The sequence below is a fragment of the Meriones unguiculatus genome, chromosome 18 (genome assembly GCF_030254825.1).
Source record: "Meriones unguiculatus strain TT.TT164.6M chromosome 18, Bangor_MerUng_6.1, whole genome shotgun sequence".
In the NCBI taxonomy this organism is placed as follows: Eukaryota; Metazoa; Chordata; class Mammalia; order Rodentia; family Muridae; genus Meriones; species Meriones unguiculatus.
This window is the reverse complement of record NC_083365.1, coordinates 71,638,418-71,660,292: the sequence shown is the minus strand read 5'-3', so window position 1 is coordinate 71,660,292 and position 21,875 is coordinate 71,638,418. Positions and strand designations below refer to the sequence as shown.

Sequence of the window (21,875 nt, the reverse complement as noted above, 5' to 3'; positions counted from 1 at the left end):
GCAGAGTATATCAAATAAAACATAACCTAAGCTCTAAAGCACAGGCTCACCATTTTGGGGAGCTTGCAACCTACAATGTAATAGTATAACTGACATAAGTCTCAGGACACAAACCTTCGTTCATCCCTTTCCTGACTGCTCATCAAGAGGTGCTATAGCGCAATGGGGACATGCTGCTGATCGCGCTTCCCATCAGCCCCTCACCCCGACAACAGAGAAGCGCTTCCGTTCACTCCTCACGCTGGCAGGGAAGGAGCACGCTCACACCCACCACCACCAAAAGCCAGCCTCAGAACTAGAAATTGCCCGACTTCTTGGCTTTCAACGGCCAGAAAATGCGAAGTGGACTCTTCGCAGGTCAGAACCGGAGCCGGGGTCTACAGTTGCCCGCCAGCGCGCATGTGCCGCCGCTCAGAACCCCTTCGAGCTCAGCTCGGCTTCTGAGTTTCTCTGGCCGTCTGAAAACCCGAAGTGGAGTTCGTGCATGTCCGGAACGGAGCCGAGGCCGGGCGGCGGCGAGCTCCGGCGCGCGCACGCGCCCCTCCCACCCGGAACCGGAAGTGGGAGCGATCGCGGCCCGGGGCCTGGCCTGGCCTGGGCGTCGGCAGCGGCGGCCATCTTGGCTACCCGCGGAAAGGCAGTGTGAGGGGAAGAAGTTGTAGGGTGGGGGCGGGAGTGAGGAGGAGGAGGAGGGCCGAGAGAGCGGAGGGGTGGAGGAGGAGGCCGCGGCGGGCAGGGCGGGGACAGCCTGCCGGCCGGCCAGCCTGCCGGGCTTGCGGAAGTGCTGGGCTGCTGCTCGCTCGCTACTGCTCGGGCTTCCCGGAGCGCCTCCCTTCCTCCCTCAGGACCTAGGGCGGCCCGGGCCAGTGCATGGTCAGCTAGCTCTCCTCTCCATCCCCGGCCTCTAGCAGCACGGAACGGACGGCGGCGGCGGCGGCGGGCGAGGAGGAAGATGGCGGGACGGCTGCCGGCCTGTGTGGTGGACTGTGGCACGGGGTACGGCGGGTCTCGTGGGTGGGGAAACAGCCTGGGGACGGCCGGAGGAAGGAGATGAATGGGGCGAGCCGCGGACGGGCGAGGGGTGGTGCCGGAGCCTCCCTGGACCCAGGTCTCTTCGGGCCCTTCCCTGCTGAGAAGGCCGTCCGGCCCACCTGGCTTTCCCTCCCCTCCTCTCCCTTCCTGCCCGTGATCCCGGGGACTCGCAGGGGACCGCCGGACCGAGGGCCAAGGAGAAAACGAGAAGCGCTCCTTGCAGGTTGTGCAAGATCGCTGTGACAACCCTCAGTCTCTAGGGTGTGTGGGTGGGGAGAGGGAAGAACCAGGCTGTGAAAATGGGAAGCCGGAATGGGGGCTTTTGAAGAGGACCCACGCGCCGCCTCATTTCCCACCCCACACCCAGTCTTAGCCATCTCTCACCACCCATTGAACCAAGTCACACATTTCAGCTCCAGCGAGGAGGATCTCATGGGGTTATTGCTCGAGCCTCAAAAAAAGTCCCTTAGTGAGCAAGCGCGCTGCAACTTCCTTAGTTTTGTCAAAGCCGCTTCCTGCTTTCCGTCTTTTATAGCCTTATAAGGTAGTTTTTCGTCTCCAACGTTAACAACACGTCTTATTAGAACTTTCAAAATTAGGCAGGTTGCAAAAAGTGTATTATGAGTGTTAGGTATCAATGTGTTTGAACTAAAAAAAATGTTCTGTGTGTATGGAGGGAGACAGAAGGGACGCACCCTGGAAACTGAACGTTTGCGTTCGTTTTGTGACAATATCTTGAAAGCTGAGCGAAGACATAAAGATATAAAGGAATGTGTTTGATTTAAAGTAATTGTTTCTGATAGTAGTGTGGTTGGCTCAAATACTTAAAAGTAGTAGGGTTTTTTGAATTAATGAACCTTTTTTGAGAGTTACGGCTTGTTCTGTGTAGTGACCTAGAGACAAGACTGTGTTTTGATGTTCTAGGTTGAAACACTTGGTGGAGGAAGACTGCCTGTGTTGATCTCTAATCCACCCCCCCACCCCCCCATCATTAGTGGTTTTGAGAACAGTTGCTAGCCTTTTCCTCTTATTCACCGTACCACAGCTATTTTAAAGATGCCATTTCCTCCACACTAGTTAGTCTGTGTAAATCCCTCCAATCTCAATTCTCCTGACTTTATTTCTAACATGCCTTCAGGCAACCGGAAACAACGGAAAACTTAATTTTTTTTTTCTTGGAAAACAGTAGTTTAGCCTTGGAATTTCTATGTATTTTCTTAGTTGACATCTTATATTAAAGTTAGGTTTTTTTCGTCTAGTCCTGTTGCCCTGAAGTGATACATATATCTGGTATTTATATCATATGATATATATAATATGTTTATCCTTTGATAGTTTAATTGGTGAATAGTTGGATGTTAGGGCTATTTTTAATTGGCCAGAGTGAATAGGACTTTTCAAGTGTGTTGTATTGAAGTGACAGATACTTCTATGTAATACTTCATGCTTTAAACATCACTGTCAGTAAAACATGTAGTAAGTGATCACCTTATGAATAATGCCATGACAGCTTAAATAGGATATTTCTTTTTATTCTTTCTATTTGTCTATTTCCCTCTTTTGAAATGCAGTTTTGGTTATTTTTGAATGAGTGGTATTGGGTATCTCTTTGAACTTAGCTGTCCTTAAGTGACCTTTTTTCTGAAAGGGCGACCTTGAATTAAAAACACATGCTGGGTGACCAGGAGGAGTGGTACAGCTTATACCAAGGCTATTTCTGTCTAATATCGCAATTACTGAATCATTACATTACTGTATTGATCTCACCTTACAAAGAGAGGTTAGCTGGACATTCATTTATGATTTGGGTGAAACTCGTTAAAATCAGCCCTATTCAGTATTTTTACCTTTGATCACAATCTGAATTTCCCAGTTTAGAGTTGTATTTATTTTTTTTTTCAAAAGAATTTGTGTGTGTATGTGTGTGTTTCCCTCAGTTGGCTATTAAATACAACCTCTTTGAAAGTCAAACCTTGAGCTTTATTAGGAAAGCCCTCCTTCAGTGCCCAAGGTAAGTAGCATGTCCAAGAATGGCTTTCACTGTTCCCCAAATGTAAGAGGTGCCCCTTTAGTGTGTGTGTCTTCGTCCCCAGCTTTAGCCATTGCCCTCACCTCTTAGGTGTTTCTCTACAGTCACTCTTATAGAATAAGTGAAACACTCACAGGTTCCCCATCCTGTTTCATTAAAGAATTTGGGCAAAAAGTGGTAGTCTGGTAAACCTGAGGGAGTCTTACAAGCTGTAGGAGTTAGAACACATGAATTTTAATTCTGGAACCTTAAATTAGGGATCGTCCAGCCTAATTCATGATCATGACTTAGGTTCAGATCATAAAGTTATTTTTCAGATACCTAACGACTTAAGAAAGAAATACTTCCTTCATGTCTGTATCAAGTCAACACACCTTTTTGGTTCTGTATTGGTCTGTATCGTACAGTAAAATTCCTGCTCAAGAGAGGTGGTAGTTCAGATCAAAATGTAGGGCTTGGGAATGTTGCTTAGGGTAGAGTGCCTCATTAGCATGCATAAAACCCTGTTTCAGACCCCCTTCTTAAACAGGCTGAAGGGCAGCCATGAGAAAGGCAAGTTTTAAAGCTTTACAAGGGTGTAATGCTTCTGTAAATTTATCCTGAAAATTTTGTTTTGCTGTTTTCGCTCATTTCTCCAATATTGCAGTATGGTTTTTCTTTTTTGTTTTGATGTTTTTTTTCGTTTGTTTGTTTGTTTGTTTTTCCACTAAGAAACTGCTTTGGTTGCTAAATTCCACTGATTAAGTAACAGGTTAATATTCAGCCTTATTTTACAAGTCTTGGATATATTTAAATACATTACAGAATTTCTCAAATCTACCTATTATTTTTTAAAGCAGTCTTCTAACTGTAAGCACAAATAATTTTGTTGGCTTTGGTGAAAGTAGATCTTTGTAATTCATTCTGTGGCCAAGACTTAGAAGTTAGTAAAGATAAGAATGAGTTTGAGAGTAGTGAGACATCATGGATGAGTGAAGGCATACTTGGGAAGTTTGTCTTTTTCTTGCTTGGGTACTGTTCATAATGTATTAATAGTCTAAAAAGCAAGAACATTCCTAATATCTTTATAACAGAATTTATTAAATGTTTTATTCTTGATAACTTTGGTATGTTTTGGGGGGTAACAGACCCCTGCTGTTGAGAAGTCTTAAGACTCTCCAGCTAGCATCTTTACTGCCTGCCAGGTTCGTGTTGAAATACCTGTGCTGACTTTGTGATGCATTTCTGTCTAGTGACCTTTCCAGGTTTATTGTTAAGCACAGTTCAGATTTTTTATTTTTAAGATCAGAAGAGGAAGGCTGGCTACTGGTGACCTAACTGCATGGATTTAACTTGTTTTGTCTTATTTAACCCGTGCCAGCTTTTATGGTCTTTACAAGTGAGGAAAGAGAATATTACCTCTAATAGCGTTTAGTTAGCAGGTGGTGGAGCAGGTACTAGAACTAAGTTCTGTCATTTAGTCCTGTGGGGTTCCGAGAGCCCCCTTTCATACAACTATATACACCACTCTGTTAATAAAGTTAATTCAACTTAACTCTTGCTTACTATGAGTTGCAAAAGTAATTCTAGCCTTAAGAATTTGATTCAATTACTCATCTTTTTTTCTTTCTCGGTATTTTTTTCCCCTGAAGATTTGAATTTTTAGACTGTTTTCTTGTTACTTAAACTCTGGGGTTTCTCAGGAAATCTTCTTTAGTAAGAGCCATATGCAAGTCCTGTGGTGAACGCTGTGTTTCAGCTCCTCACTTTTTCCCTTCTTGAGCGGTGTTATTTGTATTATGTAGACAAGAAACTTAAGCTCCAGGAGGTTAAACCACTTGCCTGAGGTACAGTAACATGGAGCCTGAAGGATCAGTCACTCGAAGTTTTTGATCATTTCAGTATTTTGGGTTAGAGAGGGATTACTTTATTTGCTAGTTACTTGAGAATGGTTGAGGTTTACTTCCCAGTTAACCAGTCACTCTTGGAATTAAAATAAAAATGTCTAATAGAGTCTGTCCTCATGAATCTTAATCCCAACTTTAAAACATTAAAGGTGGGGTTCTTTCATTTTTTTTCTTGAACTTTTTATTGTTTCTTTGTGAATTTCATATCATGCACCCAAGTCCCACATATCATCTCCCTGTCCTATTATGTCCACCTTCTGCTCTTGCAACCCCCGCCAATAAAAACACACAAACAAACAAAGTAAAACAGAACATAGAAAACAGATCATCATGGAAGCTGTCGTGTGCCACCGGCGTGTCCCACAGTATATCCCTCTGTCCACACATCTTCACTTGTGAATGTTCATTTCAGCGTTGAGTGAGCAGTGAATGTTCATTTCAGTGTTGAGTGAGTAGTGGAAATCGCTGTGTAACTCAGGCTGCCCTTTAACTTGCAGTGATTCTCCTGCCTCAGTTTCCTTTGTGAGCCACCACAAGCAGCTGATCCTGGCAGTTAATCAAATGTCAGGTGGGTGCTTTTCAGAAAGTAATAGGTGTTTTCCAGGTTTTAAGGAAAGCAGTGATTGCGGACTGGAAGTCAGGCAAGCTGTAATGAATGTCAGATTTGAACCTTTCTTTCAAGGAGCTGTATAGATGCGCAGGAGAGCATTGTGCAAAGGGAAGGGAGGAAAAGTATGTTTGTGTGTACTGCTAATGGGAAGGGTGGCTGCTTGATCCTTTATGAGTTTTGGGCTGTTTGATAACCAAATGTGAGTTTAGATTTTGTACTGTGACTAACATTTATCCAGCACCTACTGTGTACCAAGTTTTATATTTTAGCAAAACTTTAATTGCGAAAAATGCTACTTGGTAGGGAATTTATATTCCTGAGAAGAATAATTAATGCTGAAAGCTTGGCTTTTTGATCATTTCCTGAGTGGGATGCAGTAGGACTGCATGTAGGAGAATGAGGACCAACAACAGTGCTTGGTGCATAGCAGCAACTCTGCTCTGTAATTGAGAGATCTGCTCTGTGTATAACAGTGACCATTCCTGCTAACAGGAATTAGCAGTATGGCCTTTGTCTTTTTCTTTATTTTCTTTATTTTTTGATACTGAGTTGCATGTAGTCTAGGGTGGCCTTCTGCTGTTGTCTCCACTTGAACAAACACTATAATGACTGGCTTGCACCACTAGCCTAGGTAGGAGTATGGCTTTTAAAATCTGCATCAGAGATATTCTCTACATAGTGTGTGGAGACTCCAGGATTGGACCTATTAGTGCAGTGAGTGTCCTAAATGATTCTATTCTTGTTTTTTTGAGACTTTAGCCCTGGGCAGCCTGGAGTTCACCTGAAGACTGCCTAACTCGGGGTAGTCTTCTGTCATTCTCCCAAGAGTGGGGATTGCAAGTTTGAACCAGCACATCCTGTTTCCTAAATGATTCTTAAGCAGCCTATTTAACACCAGCTTTGTTGGATATTATATAGTAGCATACAAGCTCAAAGTTGGCTATTGGTGGTAGGGATGCAGTGGAGGGAGGAGTTTAGAAGACAGCTGTTTTGCATATTGTTTCTTTATGGCTTTCCAGAACTCTGTAGTCAAGTGTCCTGCCACAGAAGGACCTGTATGCTTTGGTTACTTCCAGTGCAGGAGGCCTTATTTTTCTAATTGTCTACCTTACTGATTTTTTATAATGCTTAAAAATGGTTCCTCCCAGCCAGGCGTGGTGGTGCATGCCTTTGATCCTAGCACTCAGGAAGCAGAGTCAGGCAGATCTCTGTGAGTTTGAGGACAGGCTGGTTTACAAAGCAAGTCCAGGACAGCCAGGGCTACACAGAGAAACCCTGCCTTGAAAAAAAGAAAAAAAAAAGGTTCCTCACACAGAGCTTGGCACACAGTGAGAACATGCTATGTTGCAATTATAATCAGTTAGCTCACTCTTTTTGATTTTGAATTAAAAATTGTAGGAAAAGAACATAATGTTTTGTGCTTATTTTCCTATTTCACACAGACCTTGCCTGCCTGTTACAGTTCTGGGTACAGGCAGTATGGTTTTTTCTTTTTTAAGAGAAGGGAAGGAGCTACTACTGGGTTTAGAGTTATGATTGTGGATTGATAAATGAAGATTTCAAAATTGTGACCTTGAGTGATTAGGACAATACAGGAGTTAGTTTTTGTTTGTTTGTTTAACTTTTGGGGGAGAGGGGTGTGGGTATAGAGTTCAGAGGACACCTTTGAAGAGCTATTTTTCTCCTACCTTGTGGGCCTTAGTAGTGGAACATAGGTGCCTTGGCTTAGCAGCAAGAGCCTCTACCCATTGGACCATCTTTTCTGCCCAGGAATTAACTTAACCTTTAAATTTGGAGACGGAGAGATGGCTCAGTGGGTAAAGGCACTTGAACCTAGCGTGACAGCATACACTAAAGAAATGCTTTAAACAACAACAAAACCCAGTAAAATGGAAATAGTTGTATTTGTAATGTTATTCTGAGTTGGAAATGTCCTTGAGGAGTGAGAAATACAGCCACCTCCTAAATCAGACATTCAGAAGTTATGGTAGTAGCAGTTTGTAGACTGAAGATGATGAAATGACAACTGAAAGAGAAAAAAGCAGAAAGAGTGCGTATCAGTGCTTCCTTAATACACTGTGAAGCAGCTTCTGGAATGTCATGATGGCTTGTGAGTCATCATTCTGTTTTCTAAAAGGCAGACTTTTCAGATGGGAGGGGAACATCTCAGAGTTGTGCTAAAATCCCCTGTCCAGCAGTTCCCACTGCCCAGCAAGTGACAATGGTCGAAGTGGTAGCCTGGAGGGAGAAATGTGGAATGGGTAAAATGTAGCTTCAAGCAGTGTTTCCTGTAACAGAATTCCTCAAGTTAATAAAAGCATTCAGTGCTCTCTCTTGGAACTTGTTAGGGTTTAATGACACTACCTGCTTGTAATAGCTATATTCATAAAAAAGCAAGAACAAAACAGTCAAGTGCTAATAGCACTACAAAACATCACTCACCAAGCCTGTAATATTCATGAATTAATCAGTGTAAGATAGTCAATGTCACTGTTTTAAATTTGGTTCATTAGAATAAAGTAGTAATGAATATACTTTGTGTTCAGTGGTGTTATAAATGTGTGGGCTTTTACATAAGACACAAGAAAGACTTAGAATCATTGGAGCAAAAGAGACATGACATTCTTAGTTCTTTGTGAAATTTTAATTTTTTTTTCCATTATTTTTCCTAAATCATTTCTGATCCATTGCCTTAAATTTAGCTCACTAGCTTTTTCATACCTACTGTTTGAAACCAGTAAAGAAGTATCGGTGAGTTTATATACTGTGTGTATTCTTTTACCTTTCTTTTTTCCACTCTAACGGGTACTTGAGTATATGGAGATGTTCTGATGCAGAACATACCATCATTTTCTTCCTAAAGGCTTTTGTTTTATTTTTAAAGATAATTTCAGTTTCCACCTTCTAACAAGCTACAGCACTATGCATTGCCCTTCAAGAAAGTGCTTGAGAAAGGGTGTCTGCATTTATTCTTCAGTGTTTAGTATAAACAAAGGGTTTCCAAGAGGAGGGATAGCAATCCTGAAGGGATTTAGGATACAGAGGACCTTATATTTAGGCTTGATTTTTAACTGTGAAAATGTAAACTGTGTTTGGTGTTAGGGTAAAATAGAGAGCAAATACTTGCTTGTTTAAATTTTAGAAATTATTTAAGTACAGTGTGTCTTGTAAGCATTTTTTAGAATTCATTTACTTTGTGTTGGTTTCATAAATTGAGTGAAATTGTAATTTTTTTTTCTCCAGAATTTAAGTAAAGTAACTAATGATTTACATAGAATTAATTACAGAGCTGAGAACTGATGGCTTTTCTAGAAACACAGAGCAGAATACTGCAAAGGAGAGAAGTGTATGTTGTGGGGAAGAGCAAGGATGTGTTAACTATGAATGACTGTGGTAAAAGTCTTAGATTCCCCCCCACACACCCCCACACCTCCTCCTCCAAGCCCATGCCTCCTGCTGTGGCCCTTCTCATTTATTCAAGTTCACGGATGTGAATGGCTTTTGTAAATCAGCTATTTCAATGTCCTTTATAGGTTTGTTTTTGAGATAGCTATTACTCTTTCAGAAACCCTATCCTGTATTGTAGATACAATACAGTCTATATATTTACCTTTTAAAGAGAAAGGGCCTGAGGTAGTGACTAGATCTAGAGTAGTGGCTCTCAACCTTCCTAAGATCGTGGACCTGTAACACCTTCATGTAGTGGTGACTCCACCATAAAATTATTGTGTTGTTACTTAATAACTAATTTTGCTGCTGTTATGAATTGTAAATATCCAATATGCAGGATTTGATTGAATCCTGTGGAAGATTGGTTGGGCCCCAGAGGGGTTGCAATCCGCATGTTGAGAACCACTGACCTAGAGTTTGAGCGTCAAGGTGCAGTGCTTCCAGAGACTGCCCCTAGTGGGTATATGCAGTATTCAGAAAGTAGTTACATTTTTATTTCAGTTTTTAGGAGAATTATTCTTAAGCATCCATCCTTTAGAACTATTAAATTTAGTGAAAACATGGAATGTGTAGGAAGGTTGTAGTGATTGATTACAATGCAAGTTAAATGAAGAATTAGGTATGGTCCACTTCAGTATTTTGAGAATAAATATTGTATTGAAAGGACGTGTTGGCAATTGCAGGTTAATTTTAGATAGTTTTGTTAGGTAAAATAATTTCTACTACTAGTTAAATGTCAAAAAGAAAGCGGTTCTGTTTCTGTAGTTTGAGTTTGAAAGTGAGTATTTACTGTACATTGGATAGGAACTACTGAGTCTAATGTGGTACACACTTGTAACCCCAGCATTGGCAAAGGCAGCAGGGTTAGGAGTACAAGGTCACCCTTGGCTACATAGCATGTTTAAGGCTATTCTGGGACAGGTGAGACTTGATTAATCCTTTATTGTTAGCACAGGAGGATTGGATAGATGGCTGTCTCTGGAGTACATAACATATTTGGGTATATTTTGTTTAAAAAGCACACAGTTGTAATAAAGATGTGAATGTTTACTGTTCAAAACTTTTTGCAATTTTGCTTTTTAGTAAAAGGGTAGTGGTGGCAGTAAATAATTAGTAATGACTGAAACTTATTGTATCTAGAGTATCTTTCAAAGTCAATGCACTCTGCTATATAGATTTTTAGAAAGTTTTCTTTTAAAGCTGAATTCTTCTGTGATAGTTTTTACTGTGGGAGTGAAAGGATTTCCTTACTGCAATTGTCAGTTAGTATGTGTGAAGTGAAGAACCCTGCTCATCTTGTTTCAGGTTCCATTACAATAAGGAAAGCTATTTGAAAACCAAAAGAAGATTGAGCTTTTGAAAGGGGAAGGTGGCCTTTTAAATTTTTAGGAAGACTGAGAAGAATCTAAAGAAATAAATACCTTAGTGCTGCTGTGGACATTCTGGAAATAGTAATACCAACAAAATTAGTCAATGTAAAAGAATACAAATTATTGAGTGCAGAAAGACTGGGGATCCAAGCCCCACAAAAGATGTGCTGCAGAAACAGCATGAGTTCTAAGCTGAGCCCTTAGAACTGCACTCAGGATTCCAAGTTCTGATCAGACTAGCTGGCATTAGACCATGCATTAGAGAGTTTGTACTTGATGTGTGATGAGTTTAGTATCCCTTTCTTGCTTCACAAGACTGAGATTTCCCCTCCTATCAAGACTTAATCCTCAATGGTGGTTCCTGTCAATTGGGATTGGAGAGTAGATTCTGGAAGGAAAAAATTATAGCATTCTCTACAGTGGAAAAAATAAGAAAATTGAGTATGCAGTACATTCTGTGTGCCAAGCACTGTTCTAATTTCTTTCCACATGCTAATTCATCATATACCTAGACTTTTCCAGTGTAAACTTCTTGGTGGAGATCAGATATGTTAGGTGTGATTTGTAAAGGCTTACAATTGAATAATACAATCACCAAAGTCAACTGGGGGCATTTTCTCACTCTGTGCTCACTAGCAACCTATTTTCTCTGCCTTAAACCCTTCTGTGTTTATGGATCTGCCAACTTTTGGGATTTGAGAGAGAGAGAGGGGCACAACATTTGTGGGTTTTTGTGATTGGCTTTCATGGGGGAAGTATTTACTGCTGTGATGTGTGCTCTTTGTGATGATGGACTGGGAAAACAATTTTGGAAGAGATTATTCCAGGAATGGATAGAGGTGTGTTAGGAGGTCTATGGAGGACAAGTCATTTGGGAGCTTTTTAGAAAATGCTGTCTATTGTTACTTTTAATTTTATGGGAGCCTTCTGAATTTAGACATTAGAAGTCTTTTGTTATCTTATATTCTATCTTTATTGATGTCTGTAGGATCAGGATCTAGATTTCAAAATGGTAGAACAAGCATGTCATTTCACTTTTTTTTTTTTTCCTTGTGACAGTGTCCTTGCTAGAGTAGTATAGAGACTGTAGTAGTAGTTGTAGCAGAAGACTAGTTCTGATTGTCAGGTTGACTTCAAATCCAAGAACCTTATAATTCTGCTCCATCCTCACTGATGCTAGGATTCCAGGACTGAGCCATAGTACTTGTCCTCCCTGTGTCCTTTGGATCTTAAGTTCCTAAATTCTAAGAATTTGAACTTGAAAGAACTTGAATAGTGTTGTATCTATTGACTGAGAGTATCAGGCTTTTTGTATAAGGTTGGACATTTACTTGCAGATAGTAAGTAAAACCTTGGAGTTCTAATAATAGAAAAGCTTTCTAGGCGATAGTAATTTATTTTTGTAGCTAATATTTGCTGCAAGTTCTGTGAAATAACTTTGGCATTCTTATTCTAAAGTTCCTAACTCTGGATTTAACTTTTTGAGTTTGGGTACAGAATGAAGAAAGCCGTGGAAGAGCTAAGGTTGAGATCGCTTTTACCAGAAGGGTACATTGTGATTAATTGGTAGACATCTTTCATTTCCAGTTGGATAATCATCTTAAAATTGCATACAACATATGCTACGTAAGGGTAGAAGCAGGTTTTTTGTAGGCATCTTTCAGCTGCAGAGAAATTTTAGAAAATGGGTTTTGCAGAATCATTGGGGTAAAGACCTTCTATTCTAATGTGCTCTAACCTGTGTTTGTTATATTGTGCTGTCTGCTTGAGAAGTTGTGAATTGCTGAAAGAAAACTCTTTAACTACCTTCCTCGCTCCCTCCTTGTAATACTGGAGATTGAACCCAAAGGCTGGTTCATATTGTGTAAATCTATTACCACTGAGGTTCACTCCCAGCCTTTACTAGTTTGATTTGGGAACAAGTGGAGCTGGTGTAACAGGCCCATACCACCACGCATGCCCTGCCCTTTCTTTCTCTCTTTTGTAGATCGCAGAATCATCCACTGTCTTCAGAGTAATAGTATGCTTGTTGTTCTTTGGCTTTTATCACAGCTTTTCATCTAGTTCATTTTAAAGTGTGATTCACATTCCTGAAAAGTGTTTTCATATTTACAATCTATTGGTATTTTCAAGTATCTAAAGTGAGATGCTTTTGAAAGTAAAAACAAAACAAAAAAACCTCAGTCAACCGTATAGTTTTGATAAGTTTTACTTACTGTATTAAGTAAAATAAAAACAAAACAAAAAAAACCTCAGTCAACCGTATAGTTTTGATAAGTAAACATTGGAATTTGCAGAAGGTACAGTAATGTTTAAAGGAAGGGATGCTAATATATTTTACAGTGTAAGGATACTGACTTTACTACTTAGAAAGGTTTTTGTATAAATGGGTTTCTTTTAGCAATATACAGTGATATATTAGATAGATACAATAATATAGTAGATGCCTATACTGGATTACTGCCTGCTGAAGCTCACATATTTATTTCACCCTTTTATGATTTCTGAAAGTATACAAACTATTAAATGAGTGAGTAGTGTTAAAGCACCAAGGTGTTATGAAGTTTGCTGGAGAATCGTCATTAAAATTAAATGTATCCCTCAAAATGATGTTTTCCCTTTTATTTATTTTTGTTACATATTTAAGGTGTAGAACATGGTAGTGTAAGCACAGCATACACAATGATTCCAACAGAGCAACATCCATTTCCTAGCATTCTGTTTTTATGTTGTATGCTTAAGAAAGATTCGAACAGTACATTATTACTAGCCATAGTTACCGTGCTGTTCTTGTAAGTAGTTCTTTTTCTGTAGTAGTTATTCTTATGATTGAAAGTTTGTAGGAAGAGGATCCAGGCAGTCCTGATGGGACCTGATAGGCTAGGGTCAGTTAGTCAGTAGGGGAGGAGGATTTTCCTCTCAGTGGACTAAGGGAGAGGGATGGGGGAAGAGGGAAGAGAGGGAGGGTGGAACCAGGAAGAATTGAGGGAGGGGGGTATAACTGGGATACAAAGTGAAGTAAATTGTAAAAAAAAAAATAATAATATAAAATAGTTTGTAGTCTTCTCTCAGCTTTCTGTTCCTTTCATCTCCCAGTCCCAGATACCATTCTTTATTCTTTAAATATGACCCTCATATTCCATAAATCTTGGTCTTCTGTCTTCAGTAATTTGACTGTAGTTTTTATGTTGTGTAAGTGTTTGAGATTTCTCAAGAATATGACTAAATTGGGAAAGTTGTCAAGTATTCCTGCAAATGTATCACTTTTTGGTATTGTCTTCCAAGTTACCTGGGCTCTAGTCTTTTTCTTTTTCTTAAACCCTGCTTCCAGAATGGATACTGTCTGCTGATGGACTTTTTAAGTTTCCTGACTCTTTATCACTGTCGATGTGCTGTGTGTTTCTTCAGTGTTCTTTTTTAATATAAGATACTTTAAAACAAAACAAAACAAACAAAAACAAACCTACCTTGTTTCCATGTGTTCTTGGTGCAATTTTCATGTTTTTTTGGTGATTCTTTCTTTTTTTCAGATACAAGCATTTGTTTTTACTTCATCATAATAGTCAAAGCTGGTGGTCAGTCTTTATCTTCGTGCATTTTGGGGTTGTCTTCTGTTTTTTTTTTCATGTGAGGAGTTTAGATGGGACTGAATGTATGGCTGACTATATAACTCAGCAAGTCAGGATTGGATCCAGTTTTTAAAAACTTATTTACTTTGAATGTTATGGGTTTTTTGCTTGTGTGTGTCTACACACCACATGTGAGCCTGGTGCCCTCTGAGGCTCGAAGAGGAAGTTGGATTGTCTGGTACTACAGTTAGCGATGCTACATGGGTGCTGGGAATCAACAGCCTGTGATCTTAATCTTCAGCCCCCTACTTTTTTGTTTTAACCTGGTGGAACTATTTTATAGTTGACTAATCTTTGCGAAACTGAAGCAAATTTGTACTCTTATCTTGTAAGTAGTAGATTATCATTTTAAGATTTTGGGGTTAGGCAGTGATTTGTAGAGATAATTCTCTTCTGCTTTGTAGGATTCCAGACTTGAAAGCAGGACATCCTGTTTGAGGGTTTCTGGCTCATACAGTTTGAGGTTATCTTGTATAGACAAGTTCTTGGTTTCATGTGATATACTCCATTTCATTTACCCAGTGGAGGATAGAGTGTGCCAGTGCCCTCTTTCATTAGTACAGTGGTTCTCAACCTGTGGGTTGTAACCCCACAGGGTCACATATCAGACATTCTGCATGTCAGATACTTGATTTGTAGCAGTAGCAAAATTACAGTTTCAAAGTAGCAGCGAAAATAATTTTATTGTTGTGGGTCAGCACAACATGGGAAACTATTAAAGGGTCGCAGCATTAGGAAGGTTGAGACGCATTGCATTGGTGCAGCGGTAACCTGGCCTCCTGTGGTAACATTCAAAATTTAACGTAGTCTTATCTCTGTCAGGTTATGTTTAGTGTCCTTGAATCTCATGGGAGGAGCATGTTGTCAGTTTGTGGAGGTTTTCATGCAGGTGAGCACTTCTGGTTACTGTCTGCAGACCTGTGGCCAGTTCAGAAATGTTCACCTCCAGCTAATATGGGAGTCCAGGGAGGGTTTTTTTTTTTTTTTTCCCGTTTTTTTCTACATGTAAAGATTTGACATTAGTAAGAAATTTTGGCTTGGAAGAATAAAATACTAGTCTGATGTGAAAGGGTATCAGATATAAACTACAGTATAAGAGTCTCAATTGGCTTATAAAAATTAGTTTGTCATAACTATATAAGTTTAAAACTTAAAGTATACATGTGATTTAAGATTATGTAAGGAATGGCCAGGGTGGAAGAATACGTGGAAAATAGAATTAGGACTGATACTTGCTTGTGCTGTGTCAGGAACTGTGGTAAATACTTTACCTTGTTATCTCGTTTAATCTTTGTCAAAGCCCAGTTAACTTTTTACAGATGGGATCAAGACTCGGAAATTATTAAATAATACAGAGACAGTTGGCTGTCTGGAGAGGCTGTGAAATTTTCAACCAGAGGCAGTTGATACATAACCTGAATTTTGCAAGATGAGCAGGAGAATAGCGGTTGTATTGAGGGCTGGAGGGCAGTCATCAGATGTGGTCAGAGCAGGGATAATAGAGGCTGTGGTTGAGATGGGCCAAGCTTTTCAGAAGCTGTCAGCAATTCTATGGCTCAGGAGGCTGCACAGCGTTAGAGCAGCTGGGAGAGATTGATAGGCATCACATTAAAGGAACAGTATCATATTTGCCACATAGTTTTGCTTAAAAAAGACTAGACAGTGGGAAATACTTGATGGTTTAGTTGATAGCAATATCATATTTGGATAGTCTGTGTTTCTCCTAATATTTAATAATTGAATCTGCTTGGCATATTCAATTCTTGAACTTACTTTTGGGCCTGACCATGCCAAAAGAAATTCTTTTTTCATATTTAAAAAGTTTTCTGCAGATACTATCAGAGTCCGGTAATATCACAGCAAGTTCCCTACTTGTGTTTACTAGGTTTGACTATAGAGCAATGCAAACTGTTGTGACTGACGCTCTAAAGCTTACTTAGCAGTCTGCCCATTTATCCTTTAAGTAGCTCCTAACATGCCATCAAAACTCCATTGTGATTTCAATTATTAGAATTTTTAGTAATATTTTAATAGTTTTTATTATTTTAATAGTGTAGGTGAGTACTCTGAATCAAAATTTTAAAATACCATCTGAGTAGTAAAACACTCAAGTGATATGAAACGACATATAATTAAAAAAAAAGTGTTTCCTTCTTGCTTTGCTCACAGGTGCAACCAAAATTTTTTACCTCATATTTTTTTAGAGATAGTTTGTGTCTAGATTATTAAATGCATTTCATGTATTCTTATTCTCCTCTCGTGTTTTTCTCATTTTTATGTAGACAAAGCACACTTGCTCATTGTTCTGTACTTTGCTTTGCTCACCTACCCCAGTATATCTGAAAATGTTCCAGTCCGTACATAAAAGCTTCCATAATCTCATTATAGTCATGGTGTAAACTGAGTTTATTTTGCTGGTTTTCATTTGGGCATTTCCAGTCTCCTGGTATTACAAACAAGGTTATAGGGAATGATTTCCTTGCATGTTGTTTCACACACGGAGTAACAGCCCTGTAGTATCAGTATCTTGAAGTGGTGGTGGTTAGTGGGACGGCTCAGTGAGTACAGGTGCTTGCTGCTAAACTTGATTACCTGGAGAGCTCTGTCTCCGAATTCCCATGGTGAAAGAGAGAGCGTATCTCTCTGAAGGTCATTCTCTGACCTCCACATGCATGCTGTGGCGTGTGCACGCAGTCAGTAAATGAGTAAACCTAAAAGGGCAGTGTGTGAGTAAAGGCTCTTGCTGTCAAGCCTCGTGATCTAAGTTCAGTCCTTGGTACCTACATGGTAGAGGGAACCAAATCTTAGAAGTTATCGCCCAGCTTCCTCACCTGCACCATGGAGCACACATAAGCATACATACATGCATTGATACATACATAGATTTTTTTTTTGTCTTAAAAAGCTGTTGGCATTTGGGTTTGTAGCTCAGTCATAGAGCACTTGCTAGCAAGTGCAGAGCCCCATGGTTGGTTCACAATACTGCAGAACGAAACAGAACTGTTGACATATGTGATTTTGATAGTTTTTGAGACAGGCTTTCTCTGTAACAGCCCTGGCTTTCCTGGAACTCACTCTGTATCTAGGCTGGCCTTGAACTCACAGAGATCTCCTTTCCTTTGTCTCCCGAGTGCTGGGATTAAAGGTGTATAGCATTACTGACTGGCAAATGATTTTGATAGTTTTCAAGGCAGAGATGCTAAGTGAACTAAACTTTTAAATATTATATGATATATACAACAAACTCCCACCTCTTAACAAAAATAACACAGTATATACTGAGATTAGTGAAATTTTATGAAATTTTTATTTTGCAGGTATACAAAATTAGGATATGCTGGAAATACAGAACCACAGTTTATCATCCCATCATGTAAGTATTTCTTTTACTTCATGGATGAGTTAATCTGTCTTCCTCATTATCAAAGTAAAATAAGTCATCAAGCATGATGTCAGAAACAGGCAATTAGAAATATGATTGGCTTACTTCCAAATCTCTTAACTATTTATTTCAGCTCTTTACAAAATCTACTAATTATCTCTTTAAGGAAAACAACACAAAACAAAACCCAATAGTGAATTTATAATTAAACAGTTTCCTTTTCCAGGACATTGCTGCTACTTGGGTGTGGCTCTAACTGGTTTTTTAGTAACACAACCCGAGAGCCTGTAATTCAGCTAAAGTAACCATCTTTTGGCTGGAGGATGTGGTTACTGTTTGAGAAACCTACCCTATGCTAACACCAATATTTCACAATGAAGAGCCAGTGGTCCTTGACTCAGCAGCCTCACTGCTTTCTGATATCCTATAAGCACACTGTGCTTGTAACATTGTCTTAGGGAAATTTAAATTTTCCCCTGCTTTTGTTAACCTTCTGCTGACTGTAACAGTTTTAGTAGGTTTAGATTGTTAGAAGTATTTTCATTAGTAAAGGTATATCTTGTTCTCAACATTACTTTTGTATTTTTGATTTCCATTAACCTAAGGCTGTGTGTAGAATTACATTGAATGAAGTTGCTTAACTTGAATTCAGAAAATTAAAACTTAATTAAAGACTACGTAGCATTTTTTTTTTTTTTTACTAATTTTTTTTATTCATGTGTTATATATGAGTGTCTGCCATGTTTGTGTATGGGTACCTTTGGGAGACACAGGAGAGTATCCAATCTCACAGAGCTGGAGTTATGGCAGCTGAGCCAGTGTGCTTAGAACTAAATGTGGTTTCTCTGCGTGAACTGAAAACACTCTCTCTAGCTCCTAAAAGTATATACTAGAGTTTTACATCTGGGAAGAGACACGGAATTTTAAAATTACTTAAAGGGATTACGGTGAGTTTTCTTAAATTAACTGAGGTGTCTTTTCATATGTGGAATTAATATTTAACAGATTTCTATTGGCTAAAAATAAGTAGATTTGTAAAGAAAGCTTGTGTTATTATAAATAGAAAAAGATGCATGTTGGGCTATATAACATTTATTATTATTAGGCCTAAGATTATCATGGTGTTATTGTCTAATGCACTATCACAAATACAAGACAGACATCTGTTAGATTTAGGATTGCCTTACATGGGACCTGGCAGATATTTTACTTACACTGTCTCAATATCCTCACCATTCATGCCCCAAGCCTCTTCCAGGGCCATCCACCTTAGTCATCCTCAGTTGGACTACCATTCATCCATAATCCCATGGTACTTGCTTGTATTTTTCATCTGGGCCCTTTTACACCATTATTGAGTCCTTTCTCTTGGCCCATATGTTTGTTTTTGTTTTTTTTTTTCTCCACACTAACCCATCCTAGCATTCTCCTTCCTCCTCTCTTTCTGTCAATCTCCTGAAGCACTAGAGCCTTAGCCACACATACCTCATTCTACCCGGGCCAGGTATAGGCTGTAAAATGAACCATTCAAATATAATGACTTAGACAGGTTTACAAAACAAACATAGGTGTAAACAAATCTTGAGGGCCAGCATTAGAACAACCCTCAACAGCTTGTTTTTAAAAATTCATTTTGCAGATTTTCTTCTTTTATTGGTTAGTTATTCATTTTGAGTATCCATCGAGTTTTATATTGACTTTATAAGATTATAATTTTATTGTTATGTGTGTATATGTGAGTATGGTTGCATAGTTGTCATAACATAGGTGTAGAGGTCGGGATGACTTTATGACGAGTCAGTTCTTTGCTTCCATCTTGTGGTTTCTGGGGGTCGAACGTAGGTCACGAGGGTCACAAGACTTGTGGAACAAGAACTTCTACCTCCGAGCCATCATTCTGGCATTCGAGGGTTATATTTCTATTCATAGTGAAGCAAAGAGTTGGTGGCAAAAACCTGGAATTCCCATTATTTGGGAAGTGAAGCAGGTGGGTTCCAAGTTCAATACTGTTTGGGTAACTTAGTTGTGTCTCAAAAGTAAAAAAACTTAAAAAGGCTGAGTATATAGCTCAGTGGAAGTATACATATGACATGCATGAAACCCTAGTAACACACATACACAATTAGAATCAAAATACATTTAAAAGATTTTGGAAACAGAGCTGAAACAGTCCCACAGTGGTACCTTTTTTTGGGGTTTTGTATTTGAGGCCTGTTCCTGAGAGAAGGGTTAGGTGTCATTGTGTAAAATGAATTTTGTCACAGGTTTCTTATGGTTTTGTTCATTAGTTTAACAGTTTAAGTATTCTCAATCATGCTTATTTGTTGTGTTTAATAACACTTTAATATTAAAAATGGAACACTGAAAAAGTTTTTGTTTGAAGAGATGAAAAATTTAAAATGTCTAATTAACTTTTTTTAAAGGTATTGCCATTAAAGAGTCTGCAAAAGTAGGTGATCAAGCCCAGAGGAGGGTGATGAAAGGTGTGGATGACTTAGACTTCTTCATTGGCGATGAAGCTATAGAAAAACCCACATATGCAACAAAGGTATGTTTCTAAGAGTGTTCCAGTCAGCAGCTGTGCGCTCTCTGTTGTGGGCTTGATGTTCTCTCACATCAGTTTTCTGGTTTTGCTTTAAAATTTTTGAGACATGGTCTTGCCTGGAACTGGCTCTGGACTCCAGGATCGCCTTGAACTCAGAGATTTGCCTGCTTCTGCCTCCTGGGTACTAGGATTAAAGGAGTGCATCATCACATCTGGGTCTGCTCTCATAGTCCTAACCGTAGAAATCTCTCCTCCTCCTGTGGCTTTCATATATTGAAGTGAATGGATTTGCTTTTTCATGCCCATTGTCTCTCAGAGCCCTCAGGAGGGATTGATTTTCTTCTCATCTCCACATTGCTACATCTAGAGAGATTTACTTCTTTTATTCAGACATCCATTTCTTCTAAGTCATCTGAGATTGTTGTTGTTGTTGTTGTTTCCTTCCCTGCCCTCTCTGTCTGTTTCTGCATTGAAATAGAACTCACACAATAAAGCAAGTAGTCTTCATTGTGTAGCTTGAAGAATTTATATGGCTGATTGTATGAGGTAAGAGGAAATTCATTACACAGAAGGTCTTCCTATGTCTCTTTTCACAGCCACTACTCTAGCCTTCCTGGAAGGTAAACACTTTTAACTTTTCATTTCTTCCTTTGTGCTTTTCGTCCTTTGTAATTTTAAATGAATAGCTAACTTCTTAAAAATAAAACTGCAGTTTTGCTTTGTGCTGAAAAGAAAGTAGTAAGAAACAATTTCTCTCCCAGTGCTACATTATCAAGCCAGTAAAAAGAGAAGAAAACAGGATAGGATGTTCTGGGTGTGTGCCATAGGAGTCACTAGCCTAGTTGGGGAGTTAGCAGTCCTTGAGGGATAATTATTGATCCAAGTTTTGGAGAATAAAATAGGTGAGATGTGCAGATAGTCACCAGGCAGAGTGGCCAGTACATAAAGACAGGGAGCAGCATAGCTCATATGCCTGAAGTCCAGGGGCTTCATGGGAGCCTGTTCCACCTAGAGCAACATTCATGGATATACTGGATGAACAGTGTGAAATCTGTTAAAACTTGAATTTTGTCTGTATTTTTCTTTCTAGCACTGTGGTAACATTCAGTGGCTTGGCTTTCTGTAATTTAGTTATTTATCTATGTAATGGAGCTATTAATACTTAATGATTATTGTGGACCTTGGTTAGAGGATGATTATAAAGAAGTTGTAGTGCTCAAATAGTGAAAGATTATTTGACGGTGACATGTATGATTCAGAGATAATAAGATATGGCAAGGGATAGTAGTGACTTAGACTAAGGCAGTAGTTCTCAGCCTTCTTAATGCTGTGACCCATTAATACAGTCATGTTGTGGTGGCCTCCAACCATAACATTATTTCATTGCTACTTCGTAACTAATTTTGCTGCTGTTCAGTGGTAATGTAAATATCTGATATGCAGAATATCTGATTATGCAGTCCCCAAAGGGGTCAGTACTCACAGGCTGAGAGCTCTTGAACTAAGGTAGGGCAGTAGGGAGGAGAGTTGAAAGGTGTGTGCACACTCACATGTGTACATTCAAATGGTACAGAAAAATTCATTGCTGAAAGTGAAGGACTGGGTGTGGTGCACATCTTTAATCCCAGCCCTTGAGAGGCAGCGGGTGAATGGATCTTTGTGAGTTTGAGGCCAGTGTAGTCTGCATAGCAACTCAGGGCTGGATAGTGAGACTTTGTCTCAAAACAACAAAACAAATCAGTAAAAATAGAAGAAAAGTATATTGACTCCACACATGCCTGTCTCTCAGCTTTGGTAATTACAAATTTGTGACTAACCTTACTTTACTATTTCCCAGTTATTTTCTAGCCAGTCACTTAAAAATATTTGCATGTTAACAACATCTCATGGTTTTAGTCAGAATTTAGTACATTTCTCTGAGTTTTTCCTAATTGGTTAATGG

General features: G+C 39.3%; 1 protein-coding gene across 1 annotated transcript in view; it reads left to right on the top strand.

Annotated features, from left to right (window-relative positions):
* The first annotated feature begins 561 nt into the window (after positions 1-561).
* The window catches only part of Actr3 (actin related protein 3), a 43,605-nt gene continuing 22,291 nt past the window's right edge, over positions 562-21,875 (top strand). The window contains exons 1-3 of the mRNA XM_060371778.1: positions 562-996; positions 17,324-17,379; positions 19,812-19,936. Coding sequence (XP_060227761.1) covers positions 953-996; positions 17,324-17,379; positions 19,812-19,936 — 225 coding nt within the window. The 5' untranslated portion in view covers positions 562-952. The remainder of the gene's footprint in view (positions 997-17,323; positions 17,380-19,811; positions 19,937-21,875) is intronic.